The 22,262-nt window shown below is 40.3% G+C and overlaps 1 protein-coding gene across 1 annotated transcript; it reads left to right on the forward strand.

Annotated features, from left to right (window-relative positions):
- The first annotated feature begins 236 nt into the window (after positions 1 to 236).
- On the forward strand, positions 237 to 21,868 carry SLC30A5 (solute carrier family 30 member 5). Its single transcript, XM_082335514.1, has 16 exons — positions 237 to 423; positions 658 to 780; positions 4,319 to 4,385; positions 5,708 to 5,793; positions 7,191 to 7,278; positions 9,037 to 9,124; positions 10,386 to 10,462; positions 11,670 to 11,840; positions 12,489 to 12,777; positions 13,146 to 13,354; positions 14,444 to 14,601; positions 15,248 to 15,377; positions 16,883 to 17,108; positions 18,541 to 18,767; positions 20,722 to 20,850; positions 21,466 to 21,868. Exons 1-16 carry the CDS (start codon positions 350 to 352, stop codon positions 21,634 to 21,636), a joined length of 2,313 nt encoding a protein of 770 aa, XP_082191640.1. The 5' UTR covers positions 237 to 349; the 3' UTR covers positions 21,637 to 21,868.
- The last annotated feature ends 394 nt before the right edge of the window (positions 21,869 to 22,262 follow it).

The raw sequence follows: 22,262 nt of genomic DNA on the forward strand, positions 1-22,262 counted from the left end.
GCCCCGCCCCCGGGGCAGGGAACGCCCCCTCCCTCCGCGCCCCTCCGTGACGTGTAGGCCCCGCCCCCTGCCCCCGCCTCGGGGGCGCCTGCGCACTGCGCCCGGCGCATGCGCGGGGCCGCGGGCGGCGGGGCCGGGCCTCGCCATCCCTCCCCTCCCCTCCCGCCCGGTCCCGTCGCGACCTGTCCGGTCCCGTCCCGTCCCCCTCCCGCAGCGGCGGCGGCCGGCCGCGGAGGATGAGGTGCCCCCGCTGCGGGGCAGGCGGGCCGCGCCGCGCCTGAGCGCTCGCACCCCTTCCGTCCCTCGCAGGGGCGCGGGGCCGCGCCCGCTCCCCCGGCCCGGCCCCGGCATGGAGGAGAAGTACAGCGGGCAGGCCTTGGCCGGCGGCGGCGTGCTGGGGCCCGTGGATGTGCCCAGCGCCCGGTAACGGCGGCGGGGGGGGAGCGCTCGGTCCGCTGGTGAGGGGGGCCTCGGGCCGCTCCCTCCGGGGAGCAGCGGGCATCGCCCTTCAGCGTTCCGGGGGCGGCGGGAGCCGGCGGCCTCCTCCGCCTGAGGCGCAGGGCCGCCGGGCAGCGGGCGGGAGCGGCGGCGGGGCCGGGGCCCGGACGGCGGCGGCGGCGTGGCCGCGGGTGCAAACTGCCCTCTCTGCTTTTGCAGGCTGACCCGGTACATCGTGCTGCTCTGCTTCACCAAGTTTTTGAAAGCCGTGGGGCTGTTTGAATCCTACGATCTTCTGAAAGCGGTCCACCTCGTGCAGTTTATCTTTATAGTACAGCTGGGGTGAGTCTGCAGGGAGTGAAGCTTTGTCTGCCACCATTACAGCACGCTTTATCTACGGTGTTCTTTGTCAGCGCCGAGCTTATATCCTGCATTATGTTATTATAGATTAATCGAGGAGGAGAAGGCATAGTAGTGGATCCAGGAAATGCCGTGTTCATATCAGTGTTTTTCCTTCATATCTCTGCTCACTATAACTTCAGAATCATAGAATATCTCAAGTTGGAGGGGACCCATAAAGATCATCAAGTCCAACTCCCTGCTCCTCACATGACTACCTAAAACTAAACCATATGACTAAGAGTATCATCCAGATGCTCCTTGAACTCTGGCAGGCTTGGTGCCATGACCCCTTCCCTGGGGAGCCTGTCCCAGTGACCAACTACGCCCTCAGTGAAAAACCTTTTGCTAATGCCCAACCTGAACCTCCCCTGATGCAGCTTCATCCCATCTCCTCGTGTCCTATCGCTGGCAACCAGAGAGAGGAGATCAGGACCTCCCCATCTGCTGCCCCCTGTGAGGAAGGCATATACTATGATGAGGTCACCCCTCAGCCTTCTCTTCTACAAGCTGAGCAAACCAAGTGACCTCAGCCGCTCCTCCTAAGTCTTGCCTTCAAGACCTGTCACCATCTTGGTTGCCCTCCTCTGGACACACTCTAACAGTCTGATGTCCTTCCTGTATTGAGGCACCCAGAACTGCACACAGTGCTCGAGGTGGGGCTGCACCTGTGCAGTGTAGAGTAGGACAGTCATCTCCCTCGACTGTGCTTGATGCACCCCAGGACACGGCTGGCCCTTTTGGCTGCCAGGGCACACTGTTGACTCATATTCAACTTGCCATCAACCCAAACCCCGAGATCTCTTTCCGTGAGGCTGCTCTCCAGCCTCTCATCCCCCAGTTTTTAGGTATAACCAGGATTACCCCATCCCAGCTGGAGAATCCGGCGCTTGCTCTTTTTAAATTTCATAGGGCTGGTGATTGCCCAGCTCTCTAGACTATCCAGATCTCTCTGTAAGGCCTCTCTACCTTCGAGAAACTTCAATGTTTTTGCTACTTCAAAATTGATCATACTATGACAGTACTGATCATAGGAAACTCAGGCATGTCCAAATTTTCTGAAGAAGGGTATAGAATACAAGCTTGCTTCCTTATAATTTGTGTTCACAGAATCACAGAATGTTTGGGGTTGGAAGGGACCTCTGGATATCATCTAGTCCAGCCCTCCTGCTGAAGCAGGTTCACCTAGAGGAGATTGCACAGGATCGTGTCCAGGCGGGTTTTGAATATCTACAGAGAAGGAGACTCTGCATCTTCTCTGGGCAGCCTGTTCCAGTGGTGTGTCACCCTCAAAGAAGTTTTCCCTCACATTCAGATGGAACTTACTGTGTTTCAGTTTGTGCCGGTTGCCCCTTATCCTGTCACTGGGCACCACTGAAAAGAGTCTGGCCTCATCTTCCTGACACCAGCCCTTAAGATATTTGTAAGCATCGTTAAGGTCCCCTCTCAGTCTCCTCCAGGCTAAACAAACCCAGCTCTCTCAGCCTTTCCTCATAAGAGAGATGTTCCATTCCCCTAATCATCTTCGTAGCCCCCCACTGGACTCTCTCCAGTAGTTCCTTGTCTTTCTTGAACTGGGGAGCCCAGAACTGGACACAGTACTCCAGATGTGGCCTCACCAGGGCAGAGTAGAGGGGGAGGATAACCTCCCTCGACCTGCTGGCCACACTCTTCCTAATGCACCCCAGGATACCACTGGCCGCCTTGTCCGCAAGGGCACAGTGCTGGCCCGTGGTTAACTTGCTGTCTGCCAGGACTCCAGGTCCTTCTCCGCAGAGCTGCTTTCCAGCAGGTCAGCCCCTAAACTGTACTGGTGCATGGGGTTATCCCTCCCTAGGTGCAGGACCCTACACTTGCCTTTGTGGAACTTCACTACGTTCCTCTCTGCCCAACTCTCTAGCCTGTCCCGGTCTCGCTGAACAGCAGCACAGCTTTCTGGTGTATCAGCCACTCCTCCCAGTTTTGTGTCATCAGCAAACTTACATCCTGTCCCTTCATCCAGGCCGTTGATGAATAAGTTGAACAAGACTGGGCCCAGTACTGACGCCTGGGGAACACCACTAGGTACAGGCCTCCAACTAGACTGTGCACCACTGATCACAACCCTCTGAGCTCTGCCATTCAGCCAGTTCTCAATCCATCTCACTGTCCACTCATCTAATCCACATTTCCTGAGCTTGTCTATGAGGATGTTACGGGAGACAGTGTCAAAAGCCTTGTCAAGGTAGACAGCATCCCCTGCTCTCCCTGCATCTACCCAGCCAGTGATGCCATCATAGAAGGCTATCAGATTGGTCAAGCATGATTTCTTCTTGGTGAATCCATGCTGACTACAGCTGATAACCTTCTCCTCCACATGCTTAGAGATGGCATGCAGAATGAGCTGTTCCATCAGCTTTCTAGGGATGGAGGTGAGGCTGACTGGCCTGTATTTTCCTGGGTCCTCCTCCTTGCCCTTTTTGAAGATTGCAGTGACATTGGCTTTCCTCCAGTCCTCAGGCACCTCTCCTGTTCTCCATGACCTTTCAAAGATGATGGAGAGTGGCTTAGCAATAACATCTGCCAGCTCCCTCAGCACTTGTAGGTGCATCCCATTGGGACCCATGGATTTGTCGGTGTCCAGTTTGCCTAAATGATCTCTAACCCGATCCTCCTCGACCAAGGGAAGGTCTTTCTTTCTCCGGACTTTCTCTTCTACCTCCAGGGTCTGGGATTCCTGAGGAGCAGTCTTAGCAGTAAAGACTGAAGCATTCCTGTAGTTGCTGTGAGCTTCAACTGCTAGTTTTCCTTGATTGCGAGGTGAAGTGTAGAAACTGATAGCAAATATGTAGAAACAACCTTTGCAGACACAGTCCTGCTTCATGTTTACCTGATACGATGTGGCAGAGCGTTTCTGTAATAAACTTGGCAGAGTTGGAATATTTGGAACCTCTTTTTTTTCCTTTTATTTCAAATTTGTTTACATTTCTGGGCTTCTCACTTGCTTGTTCCCAAGCACCATAGTCTTTTTCCCCATCACTTACTCTTGATCCCAGTTGAGGAAGATGCATGCTCTTTCTCACCATTTCTAATGACTGTGTACTCGGCATTCCATATGTCACGATACATAAGCCTTTGGATATATGTATCTTGCTAATAAAAAACATAGTATTATTTCTTCTCAAAACTTCTGAGATCAGTTCTTTTGATTTTTGTAAATCACAAGTAGACTTCTCATTAGCCATTCTCTGAAGAACTTGCATTTAAAGTTGACCAGAACTGAAGTTCACTTGTCGTCACCTTCGTACTGGTATCTGACACGTGTAATGCAGCAGGGAAAATAAAACCAGTGAGTGTGGTCAGTATGGCCTTTTAATGAAAAATGTAGAGGAAGCCATTTTGTAAACTGAGCCTGATGTGAGAGACCTAGTTATTTAGTGCTGCTTTGAATAAAAAGCTGACTGCTAATACACTAACAGAGCAAACTTTCTCCTTTTAACAGGTCTGCATTTTTTATGGTTTTGTTTCAAAAACCGTTTTCTTCTGGAAAAGTGGTAACCAAGCGTCAGGTGAGTTGACATATGTAGTAGCGATTCGTGTCTTTGTAGATATTCTTGACAACGTGGCTCTTGCCAGAACTGAAAGCAGAACAAAGGTTACTCCACTTGGAAGATGTGGTTGCAATTTCCGGAAGTGTGTAACTAACTTTGTGTCTAGGGCACGGTGAAAAACTTTCAGCATTTTTAGCTTTTGTCAGCTCCTTTTGAGAGTATCATGAAAAGATTGGTCCTTGACTCTATACAAGCATCTGTTTTGAGGACTGGTTTTCAAAAAGAGCTTATTCTACTTAGCTGACTTCAACAGTTCAGAAGGGCAATTTCTGGACTGACAGAATGTCGAAGTGCTCCAGTCATGTCCCCCATGTCAAAAGAGTGCTTTCTGCACTGTGTTTTGTGATGAGGGGCTAGTCTAACTGCTCTTCAGACCTGTGTTGAGTTCCCAGTATCCCGAGAAGTCAGAGTAGGGCCAGGCTGAAACCCACTGTTTTGTAAGAAGTAGATGTTCTTCACCTGCTCTGTGTTCATCTTGGTTTTGTGTAATTGTGCACAAAAAACTTGATCCATGCACCGTGTTGTCAGTGTATGTGCTAAGTAGAGAGAACCTGAAGGGTGGCCTCAGAAGTGTTCCAAATGTCAGCCGCTTTCATGATTAGACATGAATGGCAGAATTTTAAAATGTGAACAGGAATAAATTGCATCTTTGATTTGTGTTCAGAAAAATCTGTCCATTTATGGTTTCACTATTGCTAAAAATTTTAAAATTCTGGACTTTGAAGATCTGGTGTTCATCTTAGGCACTTTGTCTTGTTTAATGTATTTCCAAAATGAGTAACTTTTCTTCAAAAATTTGCATTTAAAGATAATGATGTATTGAATAGCTGAATGATAACCTGCTTCCTGAAGAAAGATTTAACACATGCGTAAATATTTGTAGACTTAAGGTCTTAGTCTTTTTATCTTGGATGTTTTATCTAGTTCTATGTATGTCTATCAGATATATACAATAGATTACAAAATAATCAGCATCTTTGACAGGTAAATGGACTTGATTCTTTTTCAGGCTTTTTCTTAAAGAGATGTCAAAATATACTATAGAATGTAGTACTGTAGTAGAAAAGAAATAAGTAATTGTGGTTTATAATATGTCCTAACAAACCTTAGTTACCCAGCAAAGAAGGTAAGAAGATAGTCATACTCTAAATTTTGCAGAACTTGCAGAGCATATGTTTCCTCCTCTATTTCTACAGCTGCTGTGCTAGAAGAATGCTAATAGTGGGGTATTTATTTTGAAACTGTGGAAAAAATTATAATGAAATACCTTTCTTTTGTAGTGGATCAAAATTTTTAAGCATGCTGTTGTGGGATGTATCATTTCACTCTTGTGGTTTTTTGGCCTTACTCTTTGTGGACCACTGAGGTAAATATATAGATTTACTGTAAAGAATGTTTTCTCTTTTTAAGCTAATTTTTGTGATCTTTCCCTGTCTTGCTCCTTTGTTTTTTGTTTTCTGTCCATCAGCCCATGAAGCCAGCCTCTTGCTTTATTTTTTGAGATTTTAAGTGAATCTTTATGCTTTTTCCTGTCAACTCTGTTGTGCTTGGGAAAAGCTACATATAATTTTCTGTAGAACTTGTAATTTTCATCATTCATTCTTTGACAAGAGGCCAGTGAAATTCTTGGTAGTGCTTAAACGACTGATGTGAGTGACACAAGAAGATCATTGACTGGTTTACTGACTAGTTTTCATTGTTTCCCTAGTCTCATTTATGTAACCCCAGTTTATTTAACTGTTTGAAGTCGATGGCTTGACAGCTAGTGATAGCAGCTTGTATTCCTGTGCCAGGTGACTACAATAAATTTCTGCATTTGTTGCAGGGCACTGCTTTATCTGGTCATATGCCTGTGCCGTGTTGGAATTGGGTAGCATCAGTGCATATACTTCGAGTAAAATTACTTGTGCTGTTTGTTAGCATTACTGAGTAACTATACAAGAATAATGTTAGACTTCCAAAAATGAAGGTTAATGTGTTAGCATCTTTCATTAGAGAGAGGAAGGTAAAGCGTTAAATGATACATTTTACGAAGTTGAAGTTTTATCCTCTGCACAAGAGAAGGTGTACCTGAGAATAATGGGATTTCTTTAAGAAATACTGTAGTGCCTTTCTGGATGCTGGCAGTCTTCCCAAATACAACCAGTAACGTGGGCCCTAGCAGGTTGTATTGCTATGCAGAGAATGGCAGAAGCATTTGGTAAACTTGACAGCGTTTATTACTTTCATGTTCTGCTCTGGAAAGCTGTCAATATAGCTTGTTAGTCAGCCTTCGCTCTCTGAAGGAGATAGTGTGCAAGTTAAAATTTCTTACTTTCAGCAATTAAGAGGTTCTGAGGTTGCATAGACTACTAGACCATCAGCAGTTCAATAAACAGGATGTAATACAACAGAACAGGACCTCTTTTCTCTGGGAGCCAGAAACTTTGGCAACTTGAGCAACTTGAGCAAGTTAGTATCTTCTTGTGTTACTACAATAAAGTACAATTTAAAGTAATTTATAAATGAGTAACTTTAATCTGTTCATTGAGTTAGGAAGTTCTTTGTTTTGTGATACGTCTAGCTGTCTGCAGCTAGATCTATTGCTAGGGAAGGCAAATAGATTTGCATTTATCCTTCTGAATTGTTTAAACTTGCTGTTGAAATCACAGGATAAATCTTTTGACTACTGTGTCATTGAATTTTAGCTGAAATAATATATATCAAGCTTGTGAGGTAAGCTCCTTCTAAGCGGATATAATTGTTTGTTTCACTTTTTTATAGGACATTGTTGCTGTTTGAGCACAGTGATGTGGTTGTGCTATCACTCCTTAGCGTCTTGTTCACAAGCTCAGGTGGAGGACCAGCAAAGGTATTTAAAAATTTATCTTACCACATGTAAAAAATACTGAATGCTATGAATTCAAGTACTACTTCACCCAGAACAGTGTTTTGGACCTATGTTCATAGAAACTGTTCTTTTTTAAATTTAATTAGTGGTGAAATGATAAGATGTACTACTTGACTTAATCAGTATGGCATTAAAAGAGAAACACTGGGTGAAGCTGTTGGAGATCCATAGCAGATATCTGAGATTTTTTTCTGTTTGTAGGCAGAAAGGAACCTTGAGAATGATTTTTGCACTTCGGCATTCTTTGTAATGGGATTTTGGGTTCGAACTCACAAAAGGACATATGTGTATGTAGTGGTCCTGGCCTTTAGGCATGGAAGTCCGGCAATAGGGTCTCCAGATCCTTGCCTAGCCTCTTCAGTGTCTGTAGCTTTTCACATACGTAGCTTTTTCTGCCAAAAAGTTCTCTAAGTACTTCAGTGTCTGCATGAGCCTATATGTGCTGAGTACTTGGGCCCAGTCTTTCACTTAATTAGAGATCTATGCTTGAAACATCCTTTGTCTGAGTCCCATTACATGCAATTTTGCAAGGTGTTCTCCAGCTGTGCGTAATCAGCCCTAAATGGAATGAGCTCATCCCAGCACCTAGCAGTCTTGGGCACTTTCCCTCAAAAACAGTGACAGTTGGAGGAAGATACCTTAGGATGTCATATACCTGAGGCTAGAGTACTTGCTGTGTAAGAGAAAGTCTGGCTTTGGTGCCACCTCAGGCTGGGAGTTTTGAAATCTCTGTCTCATAACTGGTGCTGGAGTCTCTTAATCACTTTTAGGCTGGCCTTAGAGTGAATAGCAGAGTCATCCGCTCTGACACTCTACCCCCATCCCCTTGGGGCATCCAGCATGAAGCTCTTCACCTAGAAGACAAATTTTTTCTCCAGCCATCCACCCAAAGGGTCAATGTAGAGCTTCAGAGAGGTTGGTTGTCAATGTGTATATTAGTGGGCCACACTTACCAGTTAAATTGCATGTGTAAGGCAGCAGAAACAAGCAGCGATAACCCTGTCCTCTGAATGTTTCAGCTTTATGAAGTGAACTGTGACAAAGAGAAGTCAGCTGACTTTCTGAAACAAGAATGTGATAGCTGCATTTGGCTTCAGAAGATGAATTGTAATAGTGGTTTCTAGCTGTAGAGCTCAGTGTTTTGCCAAGATGATGAATACCAAAATTGCAGTGTTTTAAGTCAGAGTGGTGAAAGCCTTGGGAGCTGGGATTTCATAGTTAGCTCTATCCCTTCCTCATGAAAGAACTGCAGAGCTCTGCTTTCTCAGGGCCTTTGCACAGTGCTCTAGCCTTTACCTCCCATAAGACAGAATACTACAATTTGTCCACTAGATCTTTTTTATAGCTCCTTGATGCTGCAAAATATTAAATCATCGGGCTTAAGTAGCTCTGCATTCTGGCAGGCAGAAGCACACCATGAAGAAGGAAGGAATCACGCTTGAAGTTTGTAAGATACAGGATTCTGGCTTGTTACAGTGGTGATTTGCCCTGCATTATCTGGTAAATCTGAAAAACTGAATAAATATAAAATTATATTGTTAAGGTCACATTTTCAAAAAAAAGTCTTTTTTCCTCATGTTTTTCTTACCAAGCTAAAATATGCTTACCTTGATCAGGAAGAGGGGGGAGGGAGAAAGCCGATTTCCTGGATTTTCTTACATTAATCTGTTACAGAATATTATAAAAATATTTGGTGCTTCTTGTTTTGTTTTTTTACAGACAAGAGGTGCTGCATTTTTCATCATAGCTGTCATCTGCTTACTACTTTTTGACAATGACGACCTCATGGCTAAAATAGCAGAACATCGTATCCTTTCTTGCTATGTCTAAGAGCAAGTGCCTTTTATTACTGGAGCAGAGAGAATGTGAAGTTGAATGCACTGAATTAAATATGCTTGCATTTTTTCTGTAGGAATCTTACCTTTCAAGAATATTATAGCATAAGATTTTACTTTTACATCTAAATACTGATATTTATGGCCAAATGAATGTCATTGCTTACTTTGTTGATAACTTAGAACACAGCTGCAGATTTTAAGCTGTAGTTAAAGGCTCCCTGCCCATTTGCACATATCAGATCACTTAGGACTGCTAGAAGCTTTTTTGATCAGCTCTCATTTTTTTTAGAAATTCTAGACATAATGAGTGTAGCCTAAGTGCGTGCAGTAAATGGTTGGTAGCCTGCCTGGCAGTCTTTTTGGTATATCCAGAAAGATTGTTTTGTGGTTTTGCAAATGTGGTAGTCTCAGGTCATCTGCTAAGCTGAAAAGTTGATGTGAAATAGCCTGCAGTAGCTCCAACAACAATGGACTTTAAACTGCAAATGGAAGCTAGCTAACATGCTTTCAAAGCCATTGAGTTAATTGGAAGTGATTCTGAAGTAAGTTTTCAACAGGTCTTCTTATGATAGTGAAGTGACAAAAAGTGATACATCTAAGAATGGGTGGTAAAAACAAACAAGGTGAAAGTAAACTTTCTCAAAGAAGGATGGAAACATGGAATTACAGATGTAACTGGTATATTCAGGAATAGTATCGATTAATCCACTGAGTTTTCAGTGAGTAAATTCATTGTTAAAGTGTCCTCTGGTAGTTTTCCCAAAAGCTATCATTATTTTAATCTTTGCTGGATTGTGTTTGTCAATTACTCTTTTGTTTTCTAAAGTTTAAATATTTAGAAACTGGAAAGATACAGATCATATTTTAGACACCTCACTGTTTTAATGCTTTTAGTGAAAATTAGTCTAATTTTTAATGCTATTGAGTATACTTTTCAAAATTTGGTTGCCAAAATTAACATAAATCCTGTATCATGACTACTGTGCAGTATTTAACAGTCACTATCTTCTCATGTGTTAAAATACTCTTTTTTTTTTTTTTTCAAATATTTTTAACTATTTATTTTCTGTGGAAATACTTTCATCTTTCCTAAACTTTAAGGATCTGACGAACCTTAATGCTCAGTTTGCTTACTTCTGCGTCCCGTGGTCTTCTGCTACACCTACCTGTTCTGTGGCTTAAAAAAAAAATCATCAAATGAAACTCTTCCTTAATTTTTTTTTTATTTAGCTGAGGGGCATCATGACAGTGCTCTTACCCATGTTCTGTATACAATCATTGCTTTCCTGGGTGTTGCAGATCACAAGGTAAAGAACTTGTATTTTAGCAGGTTAACATTTATCTAAGTTTTGTAGGTAAGAATTTCACCAGCTCAGAGCTAATCCAAGCCTAAATCAAAACCAAAAAGTTCAATATCCCCACCCCATATTGAAACTGAACTAGCACTGTAATTTTTACATCTTGATTGAGTACAAACAGCTTCAATACAGCGAGCCAAACCATGCAATGTTCAGCTTGTATAGCTGATAAGGACTTTGCTGTAATGCATAACCTAAAGTCTCATAACTAAAAAGTCTCATTAAAATGATCATAAACTACCCCATGTCATCAGTGTTCTGGATGTTCATAATGCTTTGCATACAGTACGTTTCTTGCTTACTTTTGGGGTCTGTGTTTTGTTACTGCTTCTTTATCTTTCCCCGGTCTTTCCTTTACATTAGATGCTTGCATTTGAAGACACGGTTTCTGATACTTTTCAGTAGTATAGTCCCATTATAATTGGTGGCATGAATGACTGAGCATCAAAATCTTACTGTCTGGGGTTGACCTGGCTGATTGAGTTGTTCTGTTAGCTTAGTCTTGTTGCTAAAGTGGCTGTGCTGAGGACTAAAACAGGAAAAAAAATCATGGAACAGCTGGGAAAGTATTAATATAAAAATAAATCAGATGTTAGAGAGACCGGTTAACTGTGTGCAAAGCAAGCGTGATCGAAGGGAGATGAGATGCTGTGTGTGTATCTTGTGATTCATTTATAGAACAATTATAGAACAATTTTGAAAGAAAATACTGTGAAGAAATATGGTATGGTGTGATTAAAGGTAAGTGAATGAAAAGGTTATGAAAGGATTAGAGGCCAAGCTGACATGACACGTTGGGGTTTACGTATACTTTCAACACTTTTTTAATAATGGAAGATGGGAAACCCAGTTTTGCGTCATTTTTCTTTTTCCTCGTATGCTGTTCGCTGCCAATTCACTGCTGTTGTATGTCAATTAACACTATTGAGAGTTTTAAACTTAGAGTCATATTAGGCTGTTGTGAATAGTGCTGAGGTATAACCATGTATTACTGTTTTTAACTAGAGTAACAATTAGAGGAAATGCGCTGTCTTTGGCTTTTGTTGATAAGTTAAGGAAAGCACGTTAAATCTTTTTTCATGTAAGCGTCACTTTGTTTGGAATGAGGTATTTGGCTCTCAAGAAATGCTAACAGGATCCTTCTGTGTGTTTCCAGGGAGGAGTACTGCTTCTGGTACTGGCATTGTGCTGTAAGGTTGGTTTTCACATGGCTTCCCGAAAGCTCTCTGTAGATGTAGGTGGAGCCAAGCGTCTCCAAGCTTTGTCTCATCTTGTTTCCGTCCTTCTGTTGTGCCCATGGGTCATTGTTCTCTCTCTGACAACAGAGGTAAGATAGATATATAGATATATAGATATATATAGATATATAAAAAAAAAAAATCATTTTTATAATGCTTCTGCTTGTGAAGTGCAATTTAAATCTTTCCTTTAACATATCTTTAAAATTACCAAAGTTGCCGTCTTTATTTTTCTAGTAAGCACTGTTTGAAATTTTTCCTCTGTATTTTGGTGTATATCTGCATGATACCTTAATTTCCTTTTCTGTGTGATAACTTTATTTCGTCTTTCTAGCTCAGATATTATATCCTGGATTCATATACTAACATTGCACAAGTATTAACGACTGTATAAATACAGGGCTCTTTTATTCCTAAGGAGCAGGCTATTGTAATTTAAAGACATGTTATGCCTGCATGTCTGGGGAGAGTAGACGATTGCAAACATGACATTGCATATGGCATTTCTTTTAAACACATGAAAGTATTTAAAATAAGGTACTGTAGTGCATAGGAGCTGCATGTGTCTTTCTATAGCTGGAATGTTGGTTTTATATGATAAACTGAAAGTATAAAAGTATTTATGTTTTGATGGATTGCTGGAAACATTTGTAATGAAAGTGAACTAGTTTTAATGCTGTATATACAATCGCATCTAATTGTGAACAATCCTGTTTGAAATTTATTTCTTCTTGCAGAGTAAAGTAGAGTCTTGGTCTTCTCTCATCATGCCTTTCATAACAGTCATCTTTTTTGTTGTGATCCTGGATTTCTACGTGGAGTCCATATGCTCCGTCAAGATGGAAGCTTCCACATGTGCTCGATATGGGTCCTTCCTTATTTTCATTAGTGCACTGCTTTTCGGCAACTTTTGGACACATCCAATAACAGACCAGCTTCGAGCTATGAACAAGCCACCGCACCATGAAAGCACAGAGCATGTTCTTTCTGGAGGGGTGGTAGTGAGTGCTGTCTTCTTCATTTTATGTACGTATTCTTATTTATCTTTTAATAAATCTATTGTCTGTGTGACTGGGAAGCCAATCAGAAAGTAGATGTGTGCAGAATTCTTTTGGATAAGCTTTTATGGATTCTTTCAGATAAAAAGGGCCTGTAACTTTGTGCTCTTTTACTGTCTGTCTGCAAAAAAAAAGAATGTAATAGATCTGTTCTGTTGTGGAAGTGATGATCTAATCTTACATAGCAATGAAATCTAATGATGAACCTCAAGATGAAGTTGACAATCACTTTGCTACCTGCAAATTTCATGTAAGCTTTAATTGCTGATAAAACACATTATAAAATAGCTGTGAAGCTTAGAAACGGCAACAAAAACTTCAATACTTTCCTTGCAGCTGCCAATATCCTGTCCTCCCCCTCCAGGAAAGGGCAGAAGGGTACCCTTATTGGCTATTCCCCTGAAGGCACGCCTCTATATAACTTCATGGGTGACGCATTACAGCAGAGCTCTCAGTCATTACCCCGGTTTATTAAGGAGTCACTGAAACAAATCCTTGAGGAGTATGATTCTAGGCAGATCTTCTATTTCTTGTGCCTAAATCTGGTAAGTGCATGGTTTTTTTCAAACCCAATCACAATAGTACATACATAGTATGGTAAGAAGAGTTATTCTTTAAAAGGGTCCCATGATCGGTTGTTTTTAAAGTGACGCTTGATAGAGTAGTTTCATTAGACAGAATGTTAAAATAGAAGATTCTTATGCTAATCTTACAGTAAGTGGCAGGTCACTTTGATTTGTTGTCACAGTGTGGCACTGGTGCTATGTGTAACTGTTACACCAGTAAGTAAATACTTGTATGATGGTACGTTTAAGATAGAGGTATCTCAATGTTACCAGCAGATATGCTGAAACTAATAAGGCCTTCAAGGATGGGGACGACAAAATAGTAAGTTTGGGATTGAGTAGTGTAATTTTGAAGTAGGTGGGTTTTATTTCTACCTTCTCTCTTTCTCAAATAGGAAAAGATCATGCAGTGAGCAAGATTGATAGAACCTCATTTGCAAATATCTCTCTTCATTCTTCAGCAATTATCCAAGAAAATAGAGGGAGAAACTTGAAGTATCCATGATAACTTCAAGGAATTCCATTATGGAATATTAAAGATGGGAAAGAAAGTTTATAGGCAGACTAATTAATAATAGTAAATCATACAGGGAAAATGTATGTATTGAAAATGTTTCCTCCTGTACGCTTCTCAAAACTAATTCACAAGATTTAAACAGTCAACTAATTGCTGAAGAAAATTTTTACGGAACAGATGTATAGATAGCATTGCTTTTACACTAATAGTAGATCAGATCAGAGTTGTTACATTGTTTAATGACAAAATGCTTAAAACTTTGTCTGCACAATGTTAGTTTAAAATTCTAAATGAAAACTTAAATCTACTCCTGTAGAGTGTTATTTTCTTAGGTCTAAGACTTTTGGGAGGGTAGGTTCAAAAATGTCTCTTCATAGACTTGGAATGTATCACTTTGTTTTGTTGGAGTAGAGAGAAGATGGACTAGAAATACGTTTAACAATACCTTTGAAAACTGTCGAGTGTCCTATGGAAAGAGTTTCCTGCTAGCTACCAAAACAAAAATTAGAAGTTTATGTTTGAGGAAAAATTCAAACTCTCTTTTGTTTTAGGCTTTCACTTTTGTGGAGCTTTTTTATGGAGTATGGACCAATAGCCTTGGTCTTATTTCTGATGGATTTCACATGCTTTTTGATTGTTCTGCATTAGTGATGGGGCTTTTTGCAGCTCTGATGACAAGATGGAAAGCAACCCGCATATTTTCCTATGGGTATGTATATTAGTTTTTTTAAGGACTATCTGAAAATTATTCTACTTGCTCATTTTCAAAATGCCCTGCTATGAAGATGTGTTTGGGATGTTTTAATGGTGCATGCTTCTGTGGGTTTTTTGCTATGTCTCTTTTCTGTTCCATTTGTGCTCATGCTGTTCCCCTCTTACCCCAGCAAAAAGGTGTCTGAAATATAATTTCCATTTATCTCTACACGTAAAACTTTATCACTGTGAATATTACATAGAAATTGCCTCACTCTATATATGTATGTACGTAAAACCAAAATATATGTTGAAAATCAGTGTTTATGTGAGGATTTCAGTTGTGCTGACATAATCAAAATTTGTGTGGTTAAATTGCGTAGCAGTTTAGAAGTTTGAAGCCCTGAATGTGCGGTATATATAAAAAAATACTGACATTATTATAACTTTATACTGTTGGTGTTTGGACAGTTGCAAACTAGCTGCCTCTTGGTCAGAAACAAATAACCCAGAAATTGAGGCATGATTTTGTGGCGTGGAGGAAAAAAATCAAAGCAGTCTTAATGCTGTGTTAAATGTATTATTACTTTATTTATTATAACTTTGAAATTTGTTCAGAGTACCCGTTGTTCACTCTCAAAAGTACATATGTTTGCTTTCAGGTATGGACGTGTAGAAATTCTTTCTGGATTTATTAATGGCCTCTTTCTGATGGTAATTGCTTTCTTTGTCTTCATGGAATCGGTGGCCAGACTGGTGGATCCTCCGGACATAGATACAAATATGCTAACTGTAAGTTTTGTCATTCTGTTTGAATGTTGTTTGGCAGTTAATGGTTCGTTTATGTTCGTCTTAATGTAAAAAAAAAAAAGGAGACTAGAGTTGCATACTCAAGAGATCTAAACTGTGCCTTGACTTTTTAACATATTCTAATTTTAATAGCCAAACTACATCTAGTTTTAAAATATGAAAATATGTAGGGGTGAATATAATTTAATTACAACAGTTAAACTGAATTTTTTCTAAGATGTTACAGCTGTAATCTTTTCAGATGGTGGTCTTTCTACAATAAAAGATACTAAGGAAATAATCTGTACAAGACTAAATTTGGTTCTGCTGTTATGTATATCAATGTGAAGTATTACAGAAAAGATTTTGTATTAGTCTCTGAGAAACCTCAAAAATCAGCCAGAATTCATAACATTATGCTGAGCATGTTACTATGGCATAAACAATCATGAAGCTGTGCATAGCTAATCTTAACTACACCTGTGTCTCTCTACCTTCCACAACCTCTTCAGGGGCTCTCCACTTAAATTTCAAGTTTCCATCCCTTTCTTTCAACTGCAATAGTTCATGTTCTTCAAACTGATATTTTTTGATTATGGAATTCTGCAAATCCAAGCCTTCATTTATCACATTTCTAGCTTCACTTGGTTTCTCTCTCTCTCTCTCTCTCTCTCTCCCCCCCCCCCCCCCCGAGGTTTGTGCTCTCATGCTCTCTTCAGGAACAAAGAGATTTTTATGCAGGCACTACTGAAAATGTGCATTGCTGGAATCAAGGCCTGATTTTTTTTTTTCCTTTTTAGTCTCCAATATTTATTCCATTTTCACTACTGATTTTGTTTCTGGGGGGTGGGAGGGGTTACCCCCTCTACATGAGCACAGTCTGCATAGCCAAGGAAAGGTCTAATAACCCCCAAGGAAGACTTGCTTAACTCCTTTATTAGCTGGAATTACTCTTATGCTTTGCTAGTTTTTCAAGAGAAGAGTAAAAAAATAGGAAAACAGATGAAAAGCACAACTCAACCAATAAAGTGGTAGTTGCTATCTTCAGTTAGGTACAATTTTAAATGAGTGTGCATGTCCTAGATACGATATACAATTTTTTTTTTTGCCAATGAAAGCAAAGCAAAGCTTGTATTAAACCACTTTATCTCTTTTTGAAAGTAAATAAAAGCAATCACCCCGTCTTAAAACTAAATTTGCTACCTTGTCCTGATTTGTGGAAACCAGGTTTTGCATTTTGGTTGTGGTTATTGGGTGGGTTTTTTGGGAAAGCTGGGGAGAAGTGGATTTTTTTGAGAGGGGAAGAAAATTCCTTTGAAACCAGCTTGTATACTGAAAGGAATATGATGAAGAATCCACATGAGAATAATCCTTCTGTTGATGTTAATGCTTCCACAGTTTTCCTTTATTAGGTGTACAGTGTTTCTGATTACCATGTTCTAGAAAATAAACTTGAACACCTGGAAAGATACAGTGATGTTAAAGGCTTTTCTCCCTCCCTCTCACAGCCCGTCTCTGTTGGAGGGCTGATCGTAAACCTCGTTGGTATCTGTGCCTTTAGCCACGCGCACTCCCACGGGGCTTCTCGGGGAGGCTGTCACTCACACGATCACAGCCATTCGCACCACGGGCACAGCCACAGCCATGGGCACGGCCATTCCCACAGTGACCATGGGCACAGCCATGGACATTCCCACGGGTCTTCGGGAGGAGGCATGAACACCAACATGAGAGGCAAGTACAGGCTGTTGAATCATAAATGATGCATGTGATTTCCAGCAGACTTGGAAGATTTTCAGAATCAGGCCCCATACTATGCATTATTCTTAAAATCTCCAGAAGTGATCTGAACACCCGTTGAATGTAGTATACATGAATTTCTCAAACTGTTTCTTCATTAATGAGTTTGATTTGAAGAAACATAACTTCAAATGCTTCTTTGCATGGCTTTGTTAAATGTGGGTAATACGTAAGGACCAATAAAAAGCCTTAATCTACAGTCTTCAATAATATTAATATTAATTCATTAATATTAATAAACAGTCATTGTAAACCGTATTGAAAGAGCTTAAAGTTCATGGTTCTATGTTCCATCTGGAATTGAAAGCACAAGATCGCTATCTATAAAGATAGTACCATGCTACTAGGTATCCTGCGACAGCAGGTTGTAAAATCACTTGGGGAGGGGATAAGAAGCAGAAGAACAAAGGCAGACCAGCAATCTGTAATATGCTTCTATTTGTGATTCAGAAGATATGGTGGTAAAGGTGAAACTTTCTTTTTGAAACCTAAAATCAGAAGTTAACCGGTAAAGGTAATACATACAAAACTTCAGCAGAGCTACTTCTTAGAATTTTTTCCCTAGTAGTTAGAAGGTAGTTATTTACCAACTGCCTGGCTTATAAAAAAATCTATAAAGGAATGAGGTTTTTGTGTAAGCTTGTCAAAGCATAAGTTTTTTAGCTAACAGTCTCATATTTCATTGGTTATTTTGTGGCCTAATTCGGTTGACTGTTCTGTTGTCTGGCATTTTTGTGAAGTATGCCCATACTCTTAACTATATTCTTTCAAATCCTGACACTTAACTAGCATTAATCTTACAAGTAATTAGAGATTATTTTTCTGTGCCCTTTGAGTGTACACTGAGAATGCTACCCACCATTAAAGCAGTACAAAGGATTATTCCTAGCAGTAGCAGATAGACAATTTTCTTATAAAATAGGAGCAGAGTTGGCATACAAAAACCAAATGATACGTTACAATCTGTATGCATTAGCAGGCCAAGGCATTTACACTTACCTTTTTATCCTCTGTTAAGGATCAATGAGTCCCTCTAAACACAGTTAAATGATCATGCTATATAGTACAAATCCCACTAACAATTTAAAGACTATTCATGTTTGGTTTAATCTGCGAATACCCGCCTAGATCATTGCACTGTAGGCTAAAAATGTGGGGGTTTTTTTTGCATTGCTTTGTAATTAAACATTAGAAAAGCTAAATGTTGTGTTTAATTTTGCACCCAGTTAGGCAGATAGTTGCCTCTGTTTAGCTTGAGGGGTGTTTATTATATTTAATAAATCCTACTGTGTTTGCGCTATTGAATATATACATACATTTTAAACAGAACTGTTCAACTTAATCACTGTGTTTATTTTGTTTTCAGGTGTGTTTCTGCATGTGTTAGCAGACACTCTTGGCAGCGTTGGTGTTATTGTATCCACGATATTTATTCAGCAATTTGGATGGCTCATAGCTGATCCACTCTGCTCTCTTTTTATTGCTACATTGATTTTTCTTAGTGTTATCCCACTATTGAAAGATGCCTGTCAAGTGCTTCTGTTGAGGATACCTCCAGAACAGGAGAAAGATCTGCACGCTGCTTTAGAAAAGGTCAGAACTACAATTCTAAATGTTTTCATATACAAACATACAAAGCTACAACTGGTTTTAATAATTATTAAACTCAAGTATCTCATTCTGACAGCTTCCATTGTCTTAGACAACTTCATGTCTCAAATGGTTTTAAATCTATTTTGCAGAGATGTGACAGCTTTAGGAGTTCTACTGATTAAAGTTGGTTTGCAACTAAAACCAGCTTGTACTGTTTTTTGCTTTTATGGGTAGCTCATTATTTCAGACAAGTACGGTAACACTGTGGGAAAGGTACTTAGTACTAAGTAAGTAATGTAGCAATTCCCAAAAGCTTGCAGCCTTTTTAAACTTCATGTGTACAGTTCAGGCTACAGGATTGTATCTTAAGCCTCTAATTACAGGTGTTGTTACTTGTCCGTATCATGAAGGGCGTGCTGGTTCACAATAGGTGAGACGGCAAAAGTAAAGCTGGTTTTTCTAAATACTGTTTCATTCTAGTCCATTCTTTTCCTGTCTGCTGCGGTACGGTATCTACTTTGAGGCTGTATTTAGTCTTCACTGTTGGCTCATTTGGAGTTCCTGCCCAGAATCATAGTGCAGACCCCAGCGTGGAGAACTCCTCTCTGCCAGAGAACTAGTTACATGTTCTTTGAGGATGCCACCAACTCGAGGCAGCCGGGAAGACCATCCTGATGGTGTCCTGTCAGTTCGTAGAGGGGAAGATGTGTTCTTGTCTTCAAGAGAAAGAAAAGAATAAATGGAAGTTGGCTGGGGGAGACTTGTGTAATGAAAGGAAAGTGAGGTGCAGAGTGGGGTTTCACTTTTTGATGAGGGAAGACAGAAAGCAATTCTGGGAGACTGAGGAAAAAGAAATTACTTTTTGAAAACAATCAAAGAGCAATTCATTAAAAGATAATAGGAAAAGCATTTTACAAAATATGTCACAGTAAAACAATATGCTTGCTGTAGGTTGACCCCAGCCAGCAGCCAGGCATCCACACAGCCACTTGCTCACTCCCCCCTTTACCACCACCACTGCCGGTGTGAGAGGCGAGAGAACAGGAAGAGCAAAAGCAAGAAAACTCTGGGAGCAATATTAAGGCAGTTTAACAGGTGAAGGAAAGAGGGAAAAACCCAAAGAAACAAGCAATGCAATGGAAATCATTCACCGCCTTCCACAAGCAGACCAATACCCAGCCAGACTCTGAGCAACAGCCACCTTGGAAGCCAAAAAACCCCTTCTTCCTCTAGCCCAGTGTTTATTGCTGAGCATGGCGTTATGTGGCATGCAATATCCCTCTGGACAAGCTGTCCCAGCTGCGTCCCCTCTCCACTTCTTGCCCACCCCCGGCCCACTCACAGGGGCAGGGGCAGAGTGGGAAAAAGAGACAGCCTTGACAGTGCCCAAGCGCTGTTCAGCAACAGCCAAAACACTGGTGTGTTATCAAAACTGTTTTAGCCACAAGTTCAAAACACAGCACGTTACCCGCTGCTGTGAAAAAACTTCAATCCATCCCAGCCAGACCCAGTACAAAGATCAATTTCAAAAAATAATAAATAATGGGAAGGTGGTATGTCTCTGAATTAAGTCCAGCTACGATAACTAAATAGCTGCACATCCTGGGTAGTGAGGTAACACATGCCCTAGAAATGGTTACATGCCTAGCCAGCTTTCTAGTTGGTCTTTCCATTGATGTTATTGTGATCTGTACACGAAATCATTTTTTTCTCATCCTATTTAGCATTGCCCTCTGCTGGGTTTTTCATTTAGTTTGATTCTAGCTTCTAGTCTTTGACAGTATTAGCAAGGTGACCATTCAATACTACATGTTTCTGTATATGGCTTAGCTGGAAAGCTGCTTTGCTATACAGCTTCATTTCCCTGTGAAGTATTTGCCACCAATATCCATGTACATACACAAGTTTAAAATGTGTTCTTAAATAAATTGTTGCTAATGTAATTTCTGTACAGATTCAAAAAATAGAGGGAGTCATATCCTACAGAGATCCTCATTTTTGGTGTCACTCAGCAAGTGTTGTGGCAGGTACAATACATGTGCAAGTGGTATCGGATGTGATGGAACAGAGAATTGTACAGCAGGTAAGGTGCAAGGTTTTTAGACCCTAATATCTTAATTTCTTACTCTGTAGCCATGTAGTCGGTTTATAGATTGAAGTTTGAAGCTGCTGTTTGTGCTTATTTTTGTAGCTGTTAGTCAGTGTCTCAGAGCTGGTCTCTAATGCTGTACTGCCCCTTGCCTGCTAGCTTGGAATAAAGAGTTGTTTGCTAAAACATCTGCCAAAACAGAACAACAACAACAACAAAAGTCTGGCCTTTTCTCCTCATTGTTGAAAGCAGCACTACATCTGCTCTGAGAAAAGGAGGAGGAGGTGGATTTCATGCTGCAAAACAGGCAGTAAACAGTAGAGATATGTGGGTGCTAATTGTGGGTTTATAACTGGCTTACTATTATCTGTCTGCCTTGTTTTTTTCTTTTCCTTAAAAGATACTTATTTTCTTATGCAAGATACAAAGAATTACCCATTATGCAGAAGTTCCAAAGCCATACGCTCTGAAGCTAGTCTTCACTTTCCAGAAAACTGAATGTATTATGATATTTTTTTAATCTGCAGTATTCCAGTGCCAGAATATTGCAAGTTACTCTGAGATGCATATAAAGTGTAATACCAATGTTAACCATACTGTTCTGTTCAGGTTACAGCAATTCTGAAAGATGCTGGCGTAAACAACCTAACTGTCCAAGTGGAGAAGGAAGCTTATTTTCAACACATGTCCGGACTCAGTACAGGATTTCAGGATGTCCTTGCAATGACTCAGCAACTGGAATCCATGAAATACTACAAAGATGGTACTTACATTATGTGATACAAAGTTGTGTTCGCCAAAGGAGGTGTAAATGGTGAAGCTGTAGGATTCCATATTCGTATTACTTTTTGTCAGGGGATCTTGCACATACATGTAAAGAAACAAATGTACTATATATTGGAATTTTTTAAGCATACTATCTTTATTAAAATTGGACAAGATGCTTTTATAAAGGAAATAAGATGGACTTGAATATTTGCTGTATATGTAAAAATAATGGAAATCTTAAATACTGTACTTGGTGTTTATTAAACAGAAGTCTTGCAACTTGTGGATGAGCACGGATATATTCCATACTTTCTCTTAAGTATGGAACATTATGATTATAATTTCATGTTAGCAGTGGGAAATGGAAATAGTTTATACTGGAATGCAAACATAATCAACTGAGAAATATTTTTGTTTCTTTCAAACATAGCTTGAAGACTCTTCGAATAAAAAAAAATACATGTTTATTATGGGGAGTAAAAAACGACATGAAGTTATGGTTTTTGCCCACTTTGTTAGATAATAGAAATACTGTTTTTATATTATGTCTCAGCATACAAATCTGATTTCTAAGCTTAATTTTAATGCATCAGAGCAAATAGATGTTACCATTTTAAATGTGTATCAAATTATTTTTT

The sequence above is a fragment of the Platalea leucorodia genome, assembly GCF_965183815.1.
Source record: "Platalea leucorodia genome assembly, chromosome: Z".
Classification (NCBI taxonomy): domain Eukaryota; kingdom Metazoa; phylum Chordata; class Aves; order Pelecaniformes; family Threskiornithidae; genus Platalea; species Platalea leucorodia.

Excerpts from the sequence above, each read along its gene's own strand:
- SLC30A5 (XM_082335514.1), top strand. The coding sequence starts at position 350 with ATGGAGGAGAAGTACAGCGGGCAGGCCTTGGCCGGCGGCGGCGTGCTG. Across the intron at positions 9,125-10,385 it reads GGCTAAAATAGCAGAACATC|CTGAGGGGCATCATGACAGT; the intron begins GTATCCTTTCTT and ends TTTTTTATTTAG. Across the intron at positions 18,768-20,721 it reads TGCACGCTGCTTTAGAAAAG|ATTCAAAAAATAGAGGGAGT; the intron begins GTCAGAACTACA and ends ATTTCTGTACAG.